The sequence below is a fragment of the Mytilus edulis genome, chromosome 7 (genome assembly GCF_963676685.1).
Source record: "Mytilus edulis chromosome 7, xbMytEdul2.2, whole genome shotgun sequence".
Taxonomy (NCBI): domain Eukaryota; kingdom Metazoa; phylum Mollusca; class Bivalvia; order Mytilida; family Mytilidae; genus Mytilus; species Mytilus edulis.
The window spans coordinates 72,518,836-72,538,821 of record NC_092350.1 but is presented as its reverse complement, the minus strand read 5'-3'; the positions used below and the strand labels follow the sequence as shown (position 1 = coordinate 72,538,821).

General features: G+C 33.1%; 2 protein-coding genes across 2 annotated transcripts; one reads left to right on the top strand and one right to left on the bottom strand.

Moving 5' to 3' along the window:
- The first annotated feature begins 2,352 nt into the window (after window positions 1-2,352).
- Window positions 2,353-4,890, top strand: LOC139483625 (uncharacterized). The gene is made up of 2 exons (XM_071267615.1): window positions 2,353-2,539; window positions 3,114-4,890. Exon 2 carries the CDS (start codon window positions 3,117-3,119, stop codon window positions 4,809-4,811), a length of 1,695 nt encoding a protein of 564 aa, XP_071123716.1. The 5' UTR covers window positions 2,353-2,539; window positions 3,114-3,116; the 3' UTR covers window positions 4,812-4,890.
- A 5,569-nt stretch (window positions 4,891-10,459) lies between these two features.
- LOC139483407 (paramyosin-like) lies at window positions 10,460-11,614 on the bottom strand. Its single transcript, XM_071267426.1, has one exon. It carries the CDS (start codon window positions 11,411-11,413, stop codon window positions 10,460-10,462), a length of 954 nt encoding a protein of 317 aa, XP_071123527.1. The 5' UTR covers window positions 11,414-11,614.
- Between the last annotated feature and the right edge of the window lie 8,372 nt (window positions 11,615-19,986).

Here is a 19,986-nt window from a genome sequence, read left to right as displayed (position 1 = left end):
CAAAACGAAAATTATAAAAGAGGAGATCTGCTTATAGGTAAAACTGACGCAAACTTCTGTCGACTCCCTATAGTAGTTATTGCTCTTAAATAATGAGTTTACAAATTTTGTCAATCTGCCTTTTATCTATGAGTACAACCGAATTATTTAATAGCAAAACATTATTAGAAGGACAAAATCTACAAACAAGTCTACTAAAACTAAATTGTCAATCTCTATAAGTTATTGCTCCTAAATGACTACAATTACCGGTATGTGATCAGAAAAAAAGGACATTACGGTATATCCTTCTTGTTACAAATTTTTACACCGTACAGTCATGCCACATCTTTATATTCGAAAAGACAGTAATCTTACGAAAACACATATGTGCAATATGTGCAAGAGGGCTATTATAGAAAAAAAAACCATTTATATCATTATACGGTTATATACTAAAATGAATTTCTGACATGATCATTACAACTTATAATTGAATGAACACAAAATGATTATGAAAAAAAACTATTTTTCCTGAGCTTGATCTACTTGACAAAAAATACTAAACGATTCGATAAATTATTTGTTTTCACAAATATGCTTAGAATGGTTATGTCATACAATGAAATAGAACGCAGTATTATATTCACCAAATTACCTCCCCACGAGGCACAATGCACATATACACAATATAAATTTAAACATTTGCAGAACAATGGTTTATTCTATCTAGACAATAAACACGTAATAAACAAACAAACAAAAAACACAAAATAAACAACAATTTAAAAGGATACATAAAGCAAGTAGAAAAAAGACAGAAGATGTTGTTCAATTTAGAAAATAGCACAGATATTATCAAATAATTTGAAAAAAAGTTTATCATGAGGTATACTCATACTGTAAATTACATTCCATAAATGATATTAAGACTGATTTTCAGTATGCATTAAGAGGCAATGCGCATGCTTAACGGATAAAATTATTTTATTTACTTCAGATCAGTCGACTCACATGCATTCCATATTTAAGGTATGTTCTAATATTTTTATTTTTTTATTTTATTCGTACTTTGCATAATAATTTTTTTCAATCAGCCGATCAAAAATCAAGCACCAAGAAAATGATTAGTAAAAAATCATGAAAGTACAAATTACTGTTCCGTCGCTATGGGACAAAGGGATTAATCATATCGTAAATATATATATATCAAAAAGCAAATTCTCTTTTAAGATACACAACTGTTAATGGAATAGGATTTTTTTTAAATCTTTCAAAGTATTAAATCACTTATTTGAACAATTTTCTGGAAATTCATGTTGTTTGTGTAACTCTTTAGAATAATTTTGCTTATTCGTATCGTAATCGAACATCTCCGTAAAAATGTGGATGTCCTATCTAGTTCGAAATAAGTTTTCCACATCCAAACTTCTGATCTAAATCTTGATATGGTAGAATTTAGAAAAGGCTCAAAGTAATTTGTCGTAACGAAATCTTTAACATTGATAACATTCATTTAAAATCAAAACGTCATTAAAGACACAGGCATAACGAACGAATTGTGACATTTTTCATATGTTGTCATATAACATCAGTGTCCCTGGTTAGTGGTGGGTTGTGCACAAACAAACATGTTTAGCCCGACACTTTCTATATGTGTATGTCTCAAGTAACGGACCTGTAATTTTGTAACTGTCTTTAAAGGCTGTCTGTCAGACTTGTTTTTTCGTGTATTGTTTTGTCATATCAGGTCGTATGTTGTTTTTTTTTATTAGAATTGTTTCACGTTTTGTAATGACATGACCATCTTTTTGGGCTTGCTTTCTTATAGTTAAAGACCCACTTACGATCTATTGTTGATTACATCCACGTTTTGAAAGCTGACGAATAGTTGTTTCATTGATAATCATAACACATATCAATATGTTTTATACATACACTGAGAGATTTGAAATACATCAACTTATTTAGTATATACTTTGGAAAATATTGACACGCATAATTCGTGATGCGTTTGATATTAAAAATCAATATCTTAAGTTTTCTACTCAAAATAATAATTTATTGTCATGAAATATGATTAGTTACCTTGTCATGTTTGATATATTTTAATAACAGTTACATAAGCAAAATTTCCGGTTTCCTGTTTGGGTCTAGATTTTATGAAAATCCCATCACGAGTTTTTATGAATAGTTATTGCCTCAAAATACTAAATTCAGGTCATTAAATTTAGTACATTTCCCTATACAATCATGCTTGCTATATTCATTAAATTAGTATAAAAACTTCCTACTTTGACTTTTTTATTACAAAACTATGAAATGAACCCAAAATAACACGTTTCCATCAATATCGAAATGGAAGACTTCGAGTTCATTAATTAGCATGACATTTTGTACTCAAAAACACTTAAGTAGAAATTTTATTTTCTCTCAGCCTTTTCTCCTTGATTGACTCGACTATGTGACATCAGTAACCAATTGAAAACAAATGTTTCTCATGGATTAATATGAAGCAAAATATTTGAACAAGCAAATTCATAGAAAGTCCTGCAGCCAGGTAAAATCTTCGTTTGTTTTTTTTCATAGAAAAATGATTACATTGTAGTGTTGTGTCGTTGTTCTCCTCTTATATTTATGCGTTTCCCTCAGTTTTAGTTTGTTACCCCGATTTTGTTTTTTGTCCATGGATTTATGAGTTTGAACAGCGGTATACTACTGTTGCCTTTATACATTATCTTAATATAATTGTTTAAAATTTGAAATGAATTATATAAGATACATTTGTATTAATCAACTATAAAAAAAATTAATTTGAATGGTTTTAATGTTGAATATATATTTGATTGGTAAACAAAATACTTGTCGAGCAGTATTTTCAGATAAACATATTGAATGGTTCCGTATAAACGCAGCTTACAACTGAGGTACAGAAGTTAAGTTAAATATAAATGTGCAAATCCCATTACGGTGTCAAAATTTGCACTCATCTGCATAAAGAAAAAAAGATGCAAAAGTATAGGGAACTGCACTACCCATCATAAATCGATATTTTTTTTTTTATAAAAATAAATCTAAATAAAACCATATGTGCTTGTTTATATATATTTTTAAAAGTGTTTATTTGTTTTCAGGCCATGGCTACCTCGTTTGAAAATTGTTGTATTTGTGATTTGCGACTTATTCAAAAGTTGTCTGTTGTTTGGTGCTCTGATTGTAACGAAGGATTGTGCCAAGAATGCAGAGAACATCATAGCTTATCTAAGGCCTCACGAAACCACACTATTTTTCCTATTGGTAAATATGAAACGTTGCCAGCTTTTATTGAAAACATAAAACTGCACTGCAATGCACATGAGGAGAAATATTTATTGTTTTGTAAAGAGCATAACGAATGTGCTTGTAGAAAATGTGTCATTTCAGAAAAGCACAGAAAATGCAAAGAAATATCCCCCCTTGAAGATGTCGTTAAAAATGTTAAAACATCTGTAGCTTTTACAGAAATCATGTCCTCACTTCAGGAAATGAAGGATAACGTTGCTCTTATTCTGGAAGACAGACGAATGAATACGTATTCAATATCAGCTTCAATAGAGAGAATCGAATCCGAGATTTCTGTGACTCGACAGCAGTTAAATCACCATCTTGATAATTTACAAGACCATTTTGTTGCTGAACTGACCAAAGCTGTGGAAAATTCCACTAAACAAATACAGAGTTTCATTATGGACTTGACTAAAAAGCAAAGGGATATCGAAGAATGGATAGAAGATGTAGAAAGCATCAAGAAAAATGCAACAGATAAGCAAACATTTTTAGGGATGACAAATTTAGAAACCAAACTAAATAAAACAAGTAACGACTTGCAGTCTTGGATTGACGGTAACCATTTGTCTCAAACCGTAGTTTCTTTCCACTTGGACACTTTATTACATGATATAATCAACGAAAGAACTAAGTTTGGAAAAGTTGTCGTGCATGCCATGCCTAGTAAATTAGCATTAAAAAGACGAATGCTTGGTCAGGCTCAAATGATAAAAGTGAATGCAAAATCTAAAAGTTCTTTAGAGCATATGACACTGAAATTAAAAGCAAAAATGAGCACTAATGCCTTCAATGTGTCAGGCTGTTGTATTTTGCCAAATGGAAACTTGGTAGTGTCAAATTATGACCCTTCGTATTTGGTATTGATCGCAACTGATGGAAAAACAGAGAATAAAATTATCAGCATCATGCAAACAATCATTGATGTTACATGTGTTGATAATGACACTGTTGCCGTAATATCATATACACAGAAAAATATTGAACTAATTAGCTTGAAATCTGGGAAAACAATCAAGACTATCAGTACGTCTGACCCTGCTGTCTGCTTAAATTACACTGAAGGCACCTTTATAGTTTGCCTCGAGAACGGACAAATGAAAGAAGTCCGGTTAGAGGATAACAAGACAAGTGGTATTAGCAGTACGGTGGTGTCAAGAAGTATTACCGAATTAAACAACACTCTTTATTCTGTAAAGAAAGATACGAATACGATTGTGTGTCATAAAAGAAACGGGGAAGTACTGTGGACATTTACAGACGAAGAGTTTCTACAAAAACCGCGAGGCATCACAGTAGATGACCTTGGAAATGTTATAGTCGCCGGGGTCGAATCAAACAACGTTATTGCAATATCCTCTGATGGCACAATGCACAAAATTCTCCTGTCGAAAACAGACTTATGTGGTTCACCTTGGGCAGTTTCCTTCAACAACAAATTAAAATATTTGCTTGTTTCTAACGACAAAGATGGTCGAGCATTTCTGTACAGCGTCAACTATTCATAAACTAAGCCCTTACCTTGTTTTGTTAAATGACTTTTAATTATTTATATTTCTTGTAAATAGGAAAAACGTTCCAATCCGTTTTAAAAAAAAATTTTCAGAGATTAAAGACTTTATTATTTGTGTCTGCAGTTCTTTTCTGTAAAAAATCAAAGGAGTATGTATGTGATTTTTTGTAAGTGATTTTTCGTTGTCATTTCACAAACACACATCTGTTGGAATGAGGCCAACCAAATGTTGATTCCAGTGTCAACAAGAATTATATCAAAGATCTTCAAAAATAGTCTTTTTTTTGTAATTATTTTATTTTTCAAGATGAAACATGTGAAATTACATAATACAGTATTAGACACAAGGTATAAAAAGTTAATTAGTACTTGTCAGATCGATTAAATCATAATGGTATAACAAGATATAAATATTACAATTGATTTTGTTAATTAAATGCTGCTTCTAACAATTGCCACTTCTGATCCATTTTTATTTTTTGTGTAGGGGTTAAGAAACATACAGAGTATTTTTCTATTGTAATCCAATACTTTAAATATTCTATCCCACCATATTTTGTGGGCAATACACTCTTACATCTACATTTGTATATATAGTATTTAAATAACAACAAGATATTATTAACTGTTTTACTGTTGACAGAATCCTCAGACACACCTAAAATCACCTCTTTTGCGCTAAAAGGCAAGAAGATTTCATAATTTCTAATCCAATCTATAATGGATAACCAGAAGTTTTGTGTTACATTACATTCCCAAAAAATGTGAAAAATATTTTCTTTAACTTCCGAACAAAATGTACATAGTTCAGTTTCTTTTAATTTACATTTATATAAAAAGGAATTACATGGTAAAATCCTATGAACAATCTTAAATTGAAAATTTTGTAAAAACGAATTTTTGGTTATAATGAAGGGCATGGAATAAATAGCATTCCAATCTTCAATCTGTAAATTTAAGTCTATTTCCCATTTGTTACGGGAAGAAAGAGATAATACTTTATTATCCTCCAGAAATAAATTATAGAAAAATTTACAAGACTTAGGTTCTTTTTTAACTTTATCTACTAATTTATTTTCAATATTATCAAGTTTAGAACTACCTACTATCCTACTTTTCCATATATTTGGAATAGCACTTAAAATACCATAAAACTCTACAAAATTAGTATTGAAATTATACTTTTTCGCAAATTCTTCATATGAGAATAATGTATTATTATCTGACACCAGATCATTGATGAAAAATATGCAATTTTCAATATATCTACCCTTCAAAATCATCTTGCCATCCATTTTGATGTTTGGATTTAGCCATATGGACTGGGACAGAATATCGGTGTTGTTTTCAGTTTATTTTTCAATTTTGAAAAATTAACCAGGATATCATGCCAAAAGGGATTGACTTTTTTTGCTAAATAAAGCAATCCTTCCTTACTTAAATGTAAAATTTTGTCCCCCCCAAATTTTTGTATATAACTAAGCAGCAACACTTTCCAAGGAGAGTAATTTTGGGGGTCTAGTAATTTATACAGCCAAGACATTTTAACGCTATAACAAAAATAGTAAATATTAGGCATCTTAAGACCGCCATCACAGTGTTCGGACATAACCACTGTTCTTTTCACTTTATCTGGTTTTCCTTTCCATAAAAAATTGAAAAATATATTTTGAATCTCCTTCAAATCCCCATCTGGGGGGTTAGGGAGGACAGTCAGAACTTGAACCAGAATGGGAAGTGCTAAAGTTTTAATCACAACCACCCTCCCAATATATGTTAGTTCTCTATAAGCCCAAGTATTAAGAAGTGACTTGATACTGTTTATCTTGGCTGTAAAATTACATAGAGTCTTATCCCTTTTAGCAAGCTCAAACCATATACCTAATAGTTTGAACCTCCCAGAAAGGTTCCAAACAAGATTTTTTTCTGGTAAAAGTTTTTCCATACTACCCTTTTTTGACCCAATCCATATGGCCTCAGTTTTGTCAACATTACACCTGAGTCCAGCACATTCTGAAAATTTATCAAACAAATTTAGACATTGATTTAGAGACTTTTGGTCACCATCCAGGACAAGGGAAGAATCATCAGCATATTGACTCAATAAAAATTCTGAGTCATTAATAGTTACTCCAGCAACATCAGGGTCATTTTTAATAGCTGCACTGAGTAGTTCCAAAACTAAAATAAATAGATAAGGAGACAGAGGATCCCCTTGACGAACCCCTCTTTTCAATGAAAAAAAATCTGAAATATATCCGTTGTTTAACACTGCACTAGAGGCATCACAGTAGCATGCCTTAATCCAACTTATAAATGTTTGGTCAAAGCCATAAAACTGCAAGGCCTCTAGTATAAAAGACCATTCGACCGTGTCGAAAGCTTTTTCAAAATCGACTAAAAGTAAAAGTCCAGGAATGTCGTCTTCCTCCATCTTTTCCATTAGATCATAAATAAATCTAGTACATTCACCTATGTACCTACCTTTAAGAAATCCTTTTTGTGTTTGACTTATTATATTTACCAGCACCTTTTTTAGTCTATTTGCTAAACTTGCTGTAGCTATCTTATAGTCTACACACAAAAGTGTGATAGGTCGCCAGTTCTTTAAATAAAACTTTGACTTACCCTCCTTTGGTATACAAGTAATGAGTCCCTGTCTTTGTGTGATTGAGAACTTTCCATATTCTAAAGCCTCATTTAAACATCTTACCAGTGGTATCTTAATATCATTCCAAAAGAATTTATAGAATTCAACAGTAAATCCATCTATACCAGGTGATTTGGAATTCTTCATAAGTTTAAGAGAGGACAGACATTCCTGCATTGTTAAAAGTCCCTCACAGGAACCCACCTCTTCCTCATTCGGTTTTGTAATAAAAGGATTATCATGTTGAAGAAATGTGTCCCTGTGAGTTTCAAGTAACAATGGTTTACAACTAGTATATAATTTTTTATAAAACTGTTTTTGCTCATTTCTAATAGAACTAGGATCTGTTATCTCAGTCTCGTCCTCCAAAATAAGTTTGGGAATAATTTTTTCTGTGTAATGTTTTTTTTCCAAATTACAAAAATAGTTACTTCCCTTTTCCCCCTCTACTTGCCATCTTGCCTTAGCTCTTGTAATTATCCCTTTTACATTTTTTTCCCTCAATATTTTTAATTCTAGTTCCATCCCTTCCCTTTCTTGGTATACTGATGGCAAGTTATTCTCCAAAAGTTTTTCATCTAATAATGATATCTTATATAGTAAATCTTTTTCTTTTTTATTTCCTTCTTTTTTCTGGAAAGACGAAAAAGAGATAGCAGACCCACGGACTTTCATCTTAATCATATCCCATAAAAGCTGATAGCTTATATCAAACTGTTTATCCTCTGTCTCAATATCTATAGATGGATCAGACTCATATTCTTCAATGACAGTTTTGATATCCCCTTTTACTTTCTCAATAAATTCAGTTTCCCTTAAAAGACTGTTATTAAATTTCCATGTACCCTTCCCTCTTATCTGACTAGAAAACTTTAAATTAATCAATACAGGAGAATGATCCGATCTATAACTTATTCCTATATCTGATGAAACCACAAATGCTTCTATATCTGATGTAATCATGAAGTAGTCCAAACGACTTTGTTTGTGATTTGGACCCCGCCATGAGTACCTATTATCAAAAGGGTGCTGCTGGCGCCATATATCTAATAGATCTAGTTCATGCATTACCTCATGAATCTTGGCTTTTGACTGGGGGTTGTTTTCACTTCTATAATGTAATGTGTCCATGTCATAGTCTTGAACAACATTCCAATCTCCCGCTACTACAATTGACGAATTGCTGTAGCGGGATATTTTGTGTTTTATGTTCTCAAAAAAGACTGCGTCATCATTATTCGGTCCATATATAGCTGCCAAAGTTATCCGGTAGTCCTGAATGGTGATATCTAATATAATAAAATTACCCATCAGGTCTATAGTTTCATCATGAATCTTGAATTCGAAAGTATTTTTGAAAAGAATAGCTACCCCTCTACTTTTACTAGAATAAGAACTAAATTTCCCCACATATCCCCATTCATGAAGCCATTGTTTTTCTTTTTCAGATGTGCTATGGGTGTCTACTAATATAGTTATATCATATAAGTCCTTATATTTTGTAAATATATCAATTCTTTTAACTGTTTCTGATAAACCCCTACAGTTTACGCTACCAATAGTTATAGTCGACATAATATAATAAAGTGGTTAAAAATGAGTAGCATAAATAATATAAATACGTGTATCTACAAGCACAATATATCAAAGCAGCATTAACAAAACATACACACATGCGTCTATAATACGTAAAAGTTGTTTCACAATGTTTCAATTTTTTACTTAAAGTTACCCCCACCCCCCAAAGACTTTTTGTCGAAAGCACCATGCTATGAATAGAATGAGCATTACTTTTGTGCTAAAGTAGAAACAAAAAAATATATCATAAAAGTTCTGTAAATTTCCAATTTTTTTTTCTCAATTTGCATGTTTTAAATTTTAAATTTGTGTATTGTTTGTCTAAAGGACAAACAAATAAAAATGAATTAATAATATTAACATCGTGAAAAGAAATAACTGAAGAAAAAAGTAAATAACGAAAAAGAAACAACACAGAATATTTAACAACACATAAACATGATAAACTTGTATTCACACAATGTAAACAAAACACATATAAATATATATACACACACGCGCCCCCACATGCATTTACTGATACAAGAACATACATCTATAATTTTTCCTGTCTGAATTTTTAAACAGCACAGATTCACTACCTTTACATGTACATTCTCTTTATTTTGCATAAATATTGTAAGAAGAGTGCCAATTCTTAAGTATGAACATACCCAGATTTGACGAATCTATTTATAGAAGATTATTTTTACATACATATCAAAGTTGGATCCGTAATTTTAATAATGAACTATCTAAAAGTACATGTGAACCTATGACCTGTTTTATACCATGTTGTAGTTGTAGCTACATGTATTTGTTGGAGAAAGCCTGTCAATTTTAAATTAATTGCATGCTGGTAGGTTTATGCATACATGTAGGGTTTGTTTCTAACTGGATCATAATATCCATGTAATCAGACAAGTTTTATCAAAGTATCTAAACGGTCAATGAAAATTCGTTTTTACGTTTAGATGATGCCGTGTACATGGTGTATATAATTTGTCATTGATTAAGATTTTACTTATATTTAATTATAAAATAGAATACGCTATATTGGGTACACTTTTGCATATCAGTATAGTGCCATTTCAGTTTTGGAGTTAATAATCACAGTAAAAACCGATTAATTCTTACCAATAATCTTTAAAAAGTGTATTTTCAATGTGTGTTTTTTATAAAAATTGTACACCGGAAGTTTTGAAACGGATAGTAAAAGTATACACAAACACGGAAATGACTTTTTATATTCCGTAAAAAAACAAAATTAAATTCAGGTAATTCTGACTACAATACAAATATTCACACTTACAACTCTAGTGAAAAGGAAAAAAAAAAACGAAATACTATAGGAAAAACAACCATAAACGAGAACAACATTAAATAGCTTGAAAAGAATGAACATCAAATATTAAATGGACAGTTACGCATCTATTCTATGATTTTAGTTTCTGTCTTATGTTGTCGTAAATGTCAAAACGATGCCGATCTCCGTTATTGTCAGTGCCATATATGTGTCCGTTGAAATACCACGCACTGGTAACATCCTCATGTAGGTATAACCGATTAAGAAGTCCTTGGTTTAATCTTGTTACATCATCAGAAATCCGAACTTCCAACTTCTCATTGATTAGTTTTCTATTTCGAAGTAAAGCAATTTTAGATTCCATGCGGAGAAATTTTACTAAAATTGGCCTAGGTTTGCCCGGTTTTCCAGGGATCCTGTGTGCTGCTACAATTTCTGATTGGTCAATATTAACGTCCAGTTTACCTATCTCATTGAGAAAATTGTGAGGCAATTTTTCCCCCCTTTTTTCTGGAAAGTCAAATATTTTAACGTTTTTTTTCCGTGAATATTGTTCATTCCAATTAGACAATTGCATTGCATCTGTTGCACGCCTACCTGTATTTTCTATTTCTTCTTTCAGTAGTCTGTTCTCTTTATGAAGGCTTGCGTTTTTTTCTAAAATATTTGCATTGTCAAATTCTACGCTATCAATTCTTGCACTTAGCCTAGATACTTCTGATTTAAAGTGTTGTTCTACTTTCTCTTGGTTGGATTGAATTTCGACCATCATTTCTTTTTTTAGTTCTTTTTTCATCTCTTTTTTCATTTGGGTGAGTAAGCTTGTTACAGTTTCTGTTACAATTAATTTAACATCTTCTTTTCTCAATATGTTTTTCATGGAATTTCTTATTTCATTTAATTCTGTTTCAATGCATAGACTGTGATCGCCATCGCTAGATAGGCATGTATGCGGCCGTTTTGCAGATTTTGGTTTTGCGGGTGTTGAGTCACTAAATACAGAGTCGTCATTTTCCTGTGTAGCAGATAGTTTGCCAACGTTAGCTGTCGATACAAAGCTTGTTATTTGCTGTTGTAGTGCCATTATCGGAGGACGGAAAATGTTAATGTATAAATACTATACTATACAATATTGATATCTGGCTTTGTTTTGTTTTTGTTTACAAAATTTACGATCTATTTTTGAACTGCTATATAGTGAGTGTTGTTTACTCAATTAAGTCACTACCAATGTCTATATTTAGAAAGTTTTTTTCTATTGTTCCAACTTCAGAAGGCTTTTAAAGTATCTTTCTTTAAAAAAATCACCAAAATTGTCATTCAGAAAGACTCACATAGTATTGCTTAAGGTTCCAAAATCCAAGAAAAATCATTTACAGAACTGTAAAACTTCAAACTAGCCCAAAAACATCGGAGCGTCACTACCCTCGACTGACCATAGACGCCATATTTTTCTTTTTTCAAAAATAGTCTTAATACAAAAGACTGACAAACAATAAACCCAAACAAAAACCTGGGTTGAACTCAGGTGCTCGCGTAAGGTAGTTTCTTCTCCACATGCTGCTTAAACATGAACTATCCGGTTATAGTTGCTTTTGGTAATGTTCCAATCAAACAATGGAGAACGGGATTGTTACGACATGTGTACATATCCGTTTCAAAATTTCAAACGGTGACACAGATATTCTTTAAAGTTCTAGCATATCATGATGGCGTCCATAATACTTTTAAAAGGATGACTGCAACTAAAACTTTTTGAACCCTTTATGCCATAGTTTTTGTATACGTAAGGAGTAACCCTATTTCAAGGAATAACGATAAGAAACGCAAGTTATATCGGATCAACTGAGACATATACTAACACTCCATATGCAGGTGTTGCTCTAATATTACTTGACAGTATTGGTAATTTGTTAAATCAACTGCTTTGTTGTAAAGTTAATTCGACTATGAGAAATGATTATTGATATTGGGTATATTTGAAAGAGGGTTACAGCAAATTTTGAATAAATGAAATCTAAAGTTTTTCATCGCCTTTTTCAATCATATAAATAAAAGCAAACTAGGTTACAAAACATCCATATCATAAACTGGATAGAAATAATCTTAACTGGATAATGAGGAACTAAGATAAAAAAAAATCCCGATGAAGTATACTGTCATAACGTATTTTCCTTAAAATATTCAATAAGGGGAACCATTTTCTGTTCGTTGGCGTAGGAATATTTTGAAAAAGATAAACGATTCCAGCTGGTTTCTAATATCTTTATATCATAATCAGCTATAATAATCTATGACATAATCAAATTAAACACCTTGAAGTAATTAAGTTTAATTTTTCCTGAAAAGGGACAGTAGCTGCACAATTTATGTAAAAATATTTTTTTTCAAACTCTCATTTTATTTTGTATGTCTGGAATCATTATTACAGTATAAAACATCAAGATTCCGTGTGTATGGTTGACTAGATAATTTCAAAAGAAAACTATCGACTTAACAAACGAAAACTGTCGATTGGCACGCGACCCCGTTATAATCATGAATAAAAGCAGACATATAAACATAAAATAAAAATACACACCGTCCTCTTCGTCGAAACTGAGGAAAAAAAGAGCACATTCTTGGAAAATGATTACCATAACTATGCATTCGTACAGTCATCGTATACTTTTTTCAAATATCTTCCGAATTTGTCTTCGATTAATCAGTTGATGACTTTTGAACAGCAGTATACTATTGTTACCTTTCATTTTTTGGTAAATCCTAAATCAAGTTCAGCTGGTCCGAGTACACAGTTATCGTCCTTTGATTTTCGTTGTCCTTTCGTTGTCCACGAATATAGTCCCTTGTGTGGACAGTGTGTTACTTGCCAAATTTTTTTTATACCATTCCTAATTTATTTCTCCATGTTTTATGCCTCATAGAGCAAGTAGGGGGTGAAATGACACTGTAACAAATTTTTGTTTAGTGATTAGGTCCAGCTGAAAAAGATCAAAAAAAATAGCACTTCGAAAGCTGTAAAAAGGTTTCAAGACCCCCTTAACATAAAATTGTCCATATTTTGAGTTAGAGCTGATGAAGTTTTCTATATTTTGATATAATTTGTCCCAAAAGTAGTACAACACACTGAAAAAATATTATTGAGAAAGCGCAGGTGGGATTTGTTTATAATTTTCATTTCTTGTCTAAAAGAAATGCACCACGAAATAACTGTGTACTTGGACCAGCTTAATTATATAGGGTAAAGTTACATATTTAACTACTAGACTGGTATCTTAAGATCGAAGACCGCGAAAACAATCCCTAGTAAGTATAGTCACCGACATATCGTGTCGGGCAACCTATTCGGTTAGGGGACAGACGTGCGTTTCATCTACAAAAGACTCATCAGTGACGCTAGAATCCTAAAACGTTAAAAAGGCCAAATAAAGTACAAAGATGAAAAGATTGCTGACCAAAATTCCTAAAATGTTTGCCAAATACAGCTAAGGTAATCCATTCCTGAGGTAGAAAAGCTATAGTATTTCAAAAATTCAAAATATGTTGTAAACAGTTAATTTATAAATATGACCATATCAATGATAATTCATGTAAATTAGTAATTGATACAAATTGGACCACAGTTCATGGTTTCGGAAAAAAATAAAGAATTTGGCTTCTTCAAAAACTGTTTGCCATGATGGAGTCAATAATACTGAAAGTGCGTTAAACACCAACCATATTTTAGAAGAGTGGCAAAACTTAAACTTATCTTTAATCGACCTTAATTTCAATCATATCAATCGGTCAATATAGATATTATTGTGACTAGAAAACAGGTTTACTAAGCAAAACATTTGGAATCCTATATTTGCAAATTTTACTCTGATATTTATAATGATGATCAATTAGAAAAAAAGGTATACATATATCTTTTCATATTGTCCTTTCAATAACTTTTTGTAACACATCGAGATAGATTCTGAAATCTAGTTTTTCTAAACGAAAGATTGCACTATTTTTCAATTCTTTGGTGTATATTTTGAGCGTTAATTAACAGTTTCTAAATGTACTTGCCTTTTTATTTGCTTATCAGATTAGTCCCGTATATGCTTTTGATGAATGTGGCACATCCAATAAGGCTGAGCAGTATAAGGTATATCAGTTAATGCAACATGTCATTAACCATATGAGTATGTGTCTTCCCTCACCTAGTGTAGCTTCTACTGCTTATGTACCGGTGTGTTATTCTTGGTTCATTTCTACCTCTTTTCAATACAAATGCATTTAATTCTGGGAAAGTAATTTAACTCGTCTTTTATGTGTTTTAATCTACAAGGAAGTGTTTTCGGTACATTTTGATCGTCAAGTACCTGGTCGACTTTTAACGTTTTCTGATTCAGATTATAAGAGTTTTTGAACATAAACGAATATGTTTTTTGTAGGCTTACTATATAATGAATTCACTTCTATGCTTCTATTGGTGATATCCTGTCAGGAATTTAGCGCGAATATATACATGTTAACGTTGCTTCCTGACTTATGTAATTATGACGTTACTGATAGCAATGGCTAGACGTTAGAATAAACACGATCTATACACAACGCATGTATCTACTTTACACAACATTTATGGTGCCGTGACTGTCGGAAACAATGGAATCAAAGTTAAAAGCAGTACGTAGAGGACACAGAGGTCAAGTTACTAAAGTTATTAAAGAAATTTGATGGGATTGAAAAGAATTCGGACTTAGATAAAGACGATGTGAAATTAATTTCGGATGCAATTGAACAGAAACAGAGGACTATTGTGAACTTGAATGAAAATATACTGGATTTAACGTCAGGGAGGATGTAGCAGAGGAAATTCAAGAGTCTGATGAGTATATGTTTAATTTAAAGTCCAAACTTCGGAAAATTAGAAAAATATCAAATTCTGATTAAATTCTCAAAATGTTGCATCAACGTCTCTAGATCCAAATGCAAACAGTTTTACGCTATCTTACCCCACAAATTCATCGCTTACCAATGCCAATATTATACGCAGCAATGACACTGAAATTAATGTACAGTCAACCCATTTTGTTAATTTTTGCTCCATGCAAAATACCAATCGTGACTTGCAGTCTACAAATAATTTGTACAACCAAGGCTTTTCTTCGGTATCAAATAGCAGTCAAAACCACAGATTACCAAAACTAGATTTACCGCACTTGATGGGGAAATTTTAACTATCAACTATTCATTTCAACAGTACTTTGACCGAGATACAGAAATTTAGTTACTTGAAAGCCCAACTCCATGGCCATGCCGCCCAAACTATTGAAGGTTTCGCACTGACAAATGCCAATTACACCACTGCCGTTAATTTGCTCAAAGAGCGTTTTGGATCGCCTCACAAGATTATTCATGCCTACATGAAAGCTTTAATGGATCTTCCTTCACCGTCAAATGATTTAAACAGCCTAAGAATGTATGGAGACCACCTAGAAACGTACGTAAAAGGTCTTGAATGTTTGGGTCAAACACAAGAAATGTATGGCGCGCTACTAGTACATGTAATTATTAGTAAACTACCAGTAGAAACGAGAAAAAGTGTTGCCCGTGAATATGACAGCGATCATATAACTCTAAACAACCTCAGAAAAGCCACCACAAAAGGAGCGAGAATTCTTGAAGCGGGACAATTTACCGACCGCGACGGTTTACATATTACCGCAACATTTCTGACCGAAGCTCGTAATTAAACACAGCGAAATTTTAAATACAAACAACCCACGCCTCAATGAGACACGTTTCAATGACAAAAAACGTCCATGCATCTAATTCACTGGTGTACATTTTCCGGGAGATTGCACGATAATTTCTGACGTGAATGAAAGAATAAACATCGTAAAGCAAAAGAAAAAATGTTTCAACTGTCTAGGAAACCACGGTGTTTCCGAGTGTAAATCGCGTAACCGATGTAAGAAATGCAACACCAGTATTTGCGGGGAACAAGCTACAGATGGAAAAGGACAGAACAACAAGGAGAAATCAACTGTTGTAAGCTTGGTAAAAACAGAAGAAGCAGAAACCGCAGTAATGTATACCTCACAACAAGCGTTTTATTGAAAACAGCTATCGCACCAACATCATACGGGAAAACAGATCACAGAAGCTAGTATTTTATTAGACGAAGGTGCCCAACTTTCATTCATTATCTGTCCGAGCTCGAGAGAACATCAAGAAATGGACTACCCAAAAGTGAGCTACTATCTGACAATTTTATTTGACGAAGGTGCCCAACGTTCATTCATCACTCAGAGCATAGCCGAAAAATTACAGATAAGACCAAGCGGAAGGGACACAATTGAACTGTCAGCTTTTTGAGACAAGGAAAAGAATATATGCCATTTGGATACAGCAACCGTACAACTACAAACTGACAAAGGTGAGATTGTAAACATTTATGCATTGATTGTTCCAGATATTCCAGTTCCACTTCAAAATCAGACGAAATACCTTACATGCAATTTACCATACTTAAAGATTTAAAGCTCACACATCCTGCAAATAACGCTGATAGTTTTGTATGGAACGCCACAGCTGTCTTATCTTTTGAATGTTACTTCACACCCTGCAGAGGAAAGCGAGATCGAGAAATTCAGAAATCTAGAATCGTGAGAAATACGTTTACCACAACAGGACGAAGAGGAGAGTTTTGTAAATACTTATCAACAAGACTGTATCAAATTTGAAAACGAACGTTATTCTGCCAATTTGCCATGGAAACTGGATCATCCGGACTTACCTTCAAACATCATGATCACTAAAGCAAGGACCGAAAGCACAATTAGATGACTAAGTCGTGAACCACATTTATTAAGAAACTATTCAGAATTTTTTGAAGACCAAATGAAGAGAGGGTTAATAGAGAAGGTAAACGATAAAACGACAATGGTAAAAGCACTCACTATATACCACATCATGCCGTAAAAAAAGGATTCGACAACAACACCAATATGTATAGTGTACGACTGTAGCTGTAAAAAGTCGCCAGATCACGCAAGTTTGAATGATTGCCTAATGTCAACTCCGCCAGACTTGAACGACTTGACAAAAATATTAACGGGATTTAGAACCAAGAAGTACGCTATAAGCACGGACATTGAAAAGGCTTTCTTTCATATTGGATTAGATGAGAAGGGTCGAGATTTTACACATTTCTTTTTTGGTTGAGCGACACAGATAATCCCAGCAGTACTCTTACAACATGTCGATTTTAATCTATTTTGTTTGGTGCAACACGTTCACCGTTCATCCTAAATGCAACACTGCTTAAACACTTGGATGCATGCAACACAAATATATCAGCAATGATGAAGAATGACCTTTACGTGGATAATATTTTGACCAGTTTGGAAAATGAAGATGACGCCGAAAAGTATTTTGTACAAGCCAGATCATTGATGTCGGAGGCTGGATTCAACCTTCGTTCATGGAGTTTAAATTGCTCAAAACTTACAAATTTAGCCAAACAACATAACGTATGTCAAAAGAAACGTTTGTCAAAATACTTGGGCTGAAATGGGTTATAGTTAAAGATGACTTTTCAAAAAGTCGACTTATTTGATAAATATTACGAAACGTGAAATTCTTAAACAGTCGTCACGTAATTACGATCCACTAGGATTACTTAGCCCTGTATCCGTACGAGCAAAACTTTTAATGCAGACATTGTGGGAACAGAAGTACGGATGGGATGAGCCACTACCATTAGAAATACAGACAACATGGAAAAAATTAGCCAAGGATTTGGAGAAAACGATTTATACAGAATTGAAAAGACGGTATTTTCCCAATTCACCAAATCAGAAAACCAAACTTCACGTTTTTGTAGACGCTAGTACAACTGCATACGGAGCAACTGTTTACATATGTAACCATCATGAGTCATATTTAGTTATTGCAAAAAATAGAGTAGCACCGCTTAAACAACTGACACTACCACACCTGGAATTAATGGCCGCATTGATTGGAGCACGACTAGCCGATCACGTTAAATCAGTTTTACACATAGGAGACATAATGTTTTGGTCAGACAGTCAGATAGTTCTACAGTGGTTATCAACTTCAAAGCAATTGAAAAGGTTCATACGAAATAGGGTAACGGAAATACGCAAATTGACCTATACACAAGAATGGAAATATTGCTTAACGAAGGATAATCCAGGTGACCTTCTTACTAGAGGACTCAACGTGTCACAGCTTGAATGAAAATGTTCATACGAAATAGAGTAACGGAAATACGCAAATTGACCAATAGACAAGAATGGAGATATTGCCCAACGAAAGATAATCCAGCTGACCTTCTTACTAGAGGACTCAACGTGTCACACTTTATAAAAGAACACACTATGGTTCAACGGACCCGAATGGATCACTGATATATCAAAATGGCCGTCGTGGAAGCCAAATGACACAACAGTATTACTAATCAGTACAGATATAGAAGTACAGCGGACAATGAAATAGATAATCAACAAGGAATACACCAAATTGTGCAAATAACTAGATATAGTACATTATCAAAATTACTACGAATTACAGCTTATCTTTTACGATTTATACGAAATTGCCGTTCGCCAATAATACAGAGAAATAAGGCAAAATACGTTTCAAGAGAGGAATTGCAGGATGCAACAGAGTGTTGGATACTTAATTGCTGAAGAATTTCCTTTAAGGACGAAATGTTATACTTGAAATTAATGGACACTAAACCTACTGTTTTAGTTAGACAACTTAGATTGCACCTGAATAACAAAGACGCAATTGGCTGTGGAGGGAGAATTCATAACGCACCTGTTTGTGAAAATACGAAATTTTTACGATTACCGGCGTCGACTTTACAGGAGCGATGTACGTTAGAGATAAACATGATACTGAAAACAAGGTTTTTATATGTCTATTTACCTCAACGAGATCCGTACACCTGGAAGTTGTACCGGACTAATCAGAAAAATCTTATTTACAAGCCTTTAGAAGATTTGCTAGTCGTAAATCTAGACCACACACCATGATTTCGGATAACGCCTCGACATATTTAGCCGCTTCGGAAACATTAAAGAAATTAATCCAATCACCATCGCTAAACGATACGTTGTCAACATATGAAACAAATTGGAGATTTATACCAAAAAGAGCGCCCTGATATGGTGGATGGTGGGAACGCTTTAGAGGAATTACAAAAACTTGTTTGAGGAAAACATTGGGTAGATCTAACGTTAAAATGGATACACTTCAAACAATTCTGACGGAAATAGAAGCGATCATTAACGATAAACTACTGACCTACGTATCACCGGATATTGAGGACGAGGAGCCGTTAACTCCGTCACACTTACTGTACGGAAGAAGAATAACTTTAACGCCGTATCCACAACCGAATATTGAGGACATTGCCGTGAATAGTGAAAAACAAGAACTGCATATACATTTGAATAAACAATTGAGTTTAACGGAGCATTTTGGAACCGGTGGAAATCCGAGTATTTTACGACATTAAGAGAGTTTCATCGCCAAAAAGGAAACAATTTACAAACTATTCAAGTTGGAGATGTAGTGCAAGTCCAAGATAATAAAATACCGAAAACCAATGGCACATTGCCGTTGTTGATGATCTGATCACCGGAAACG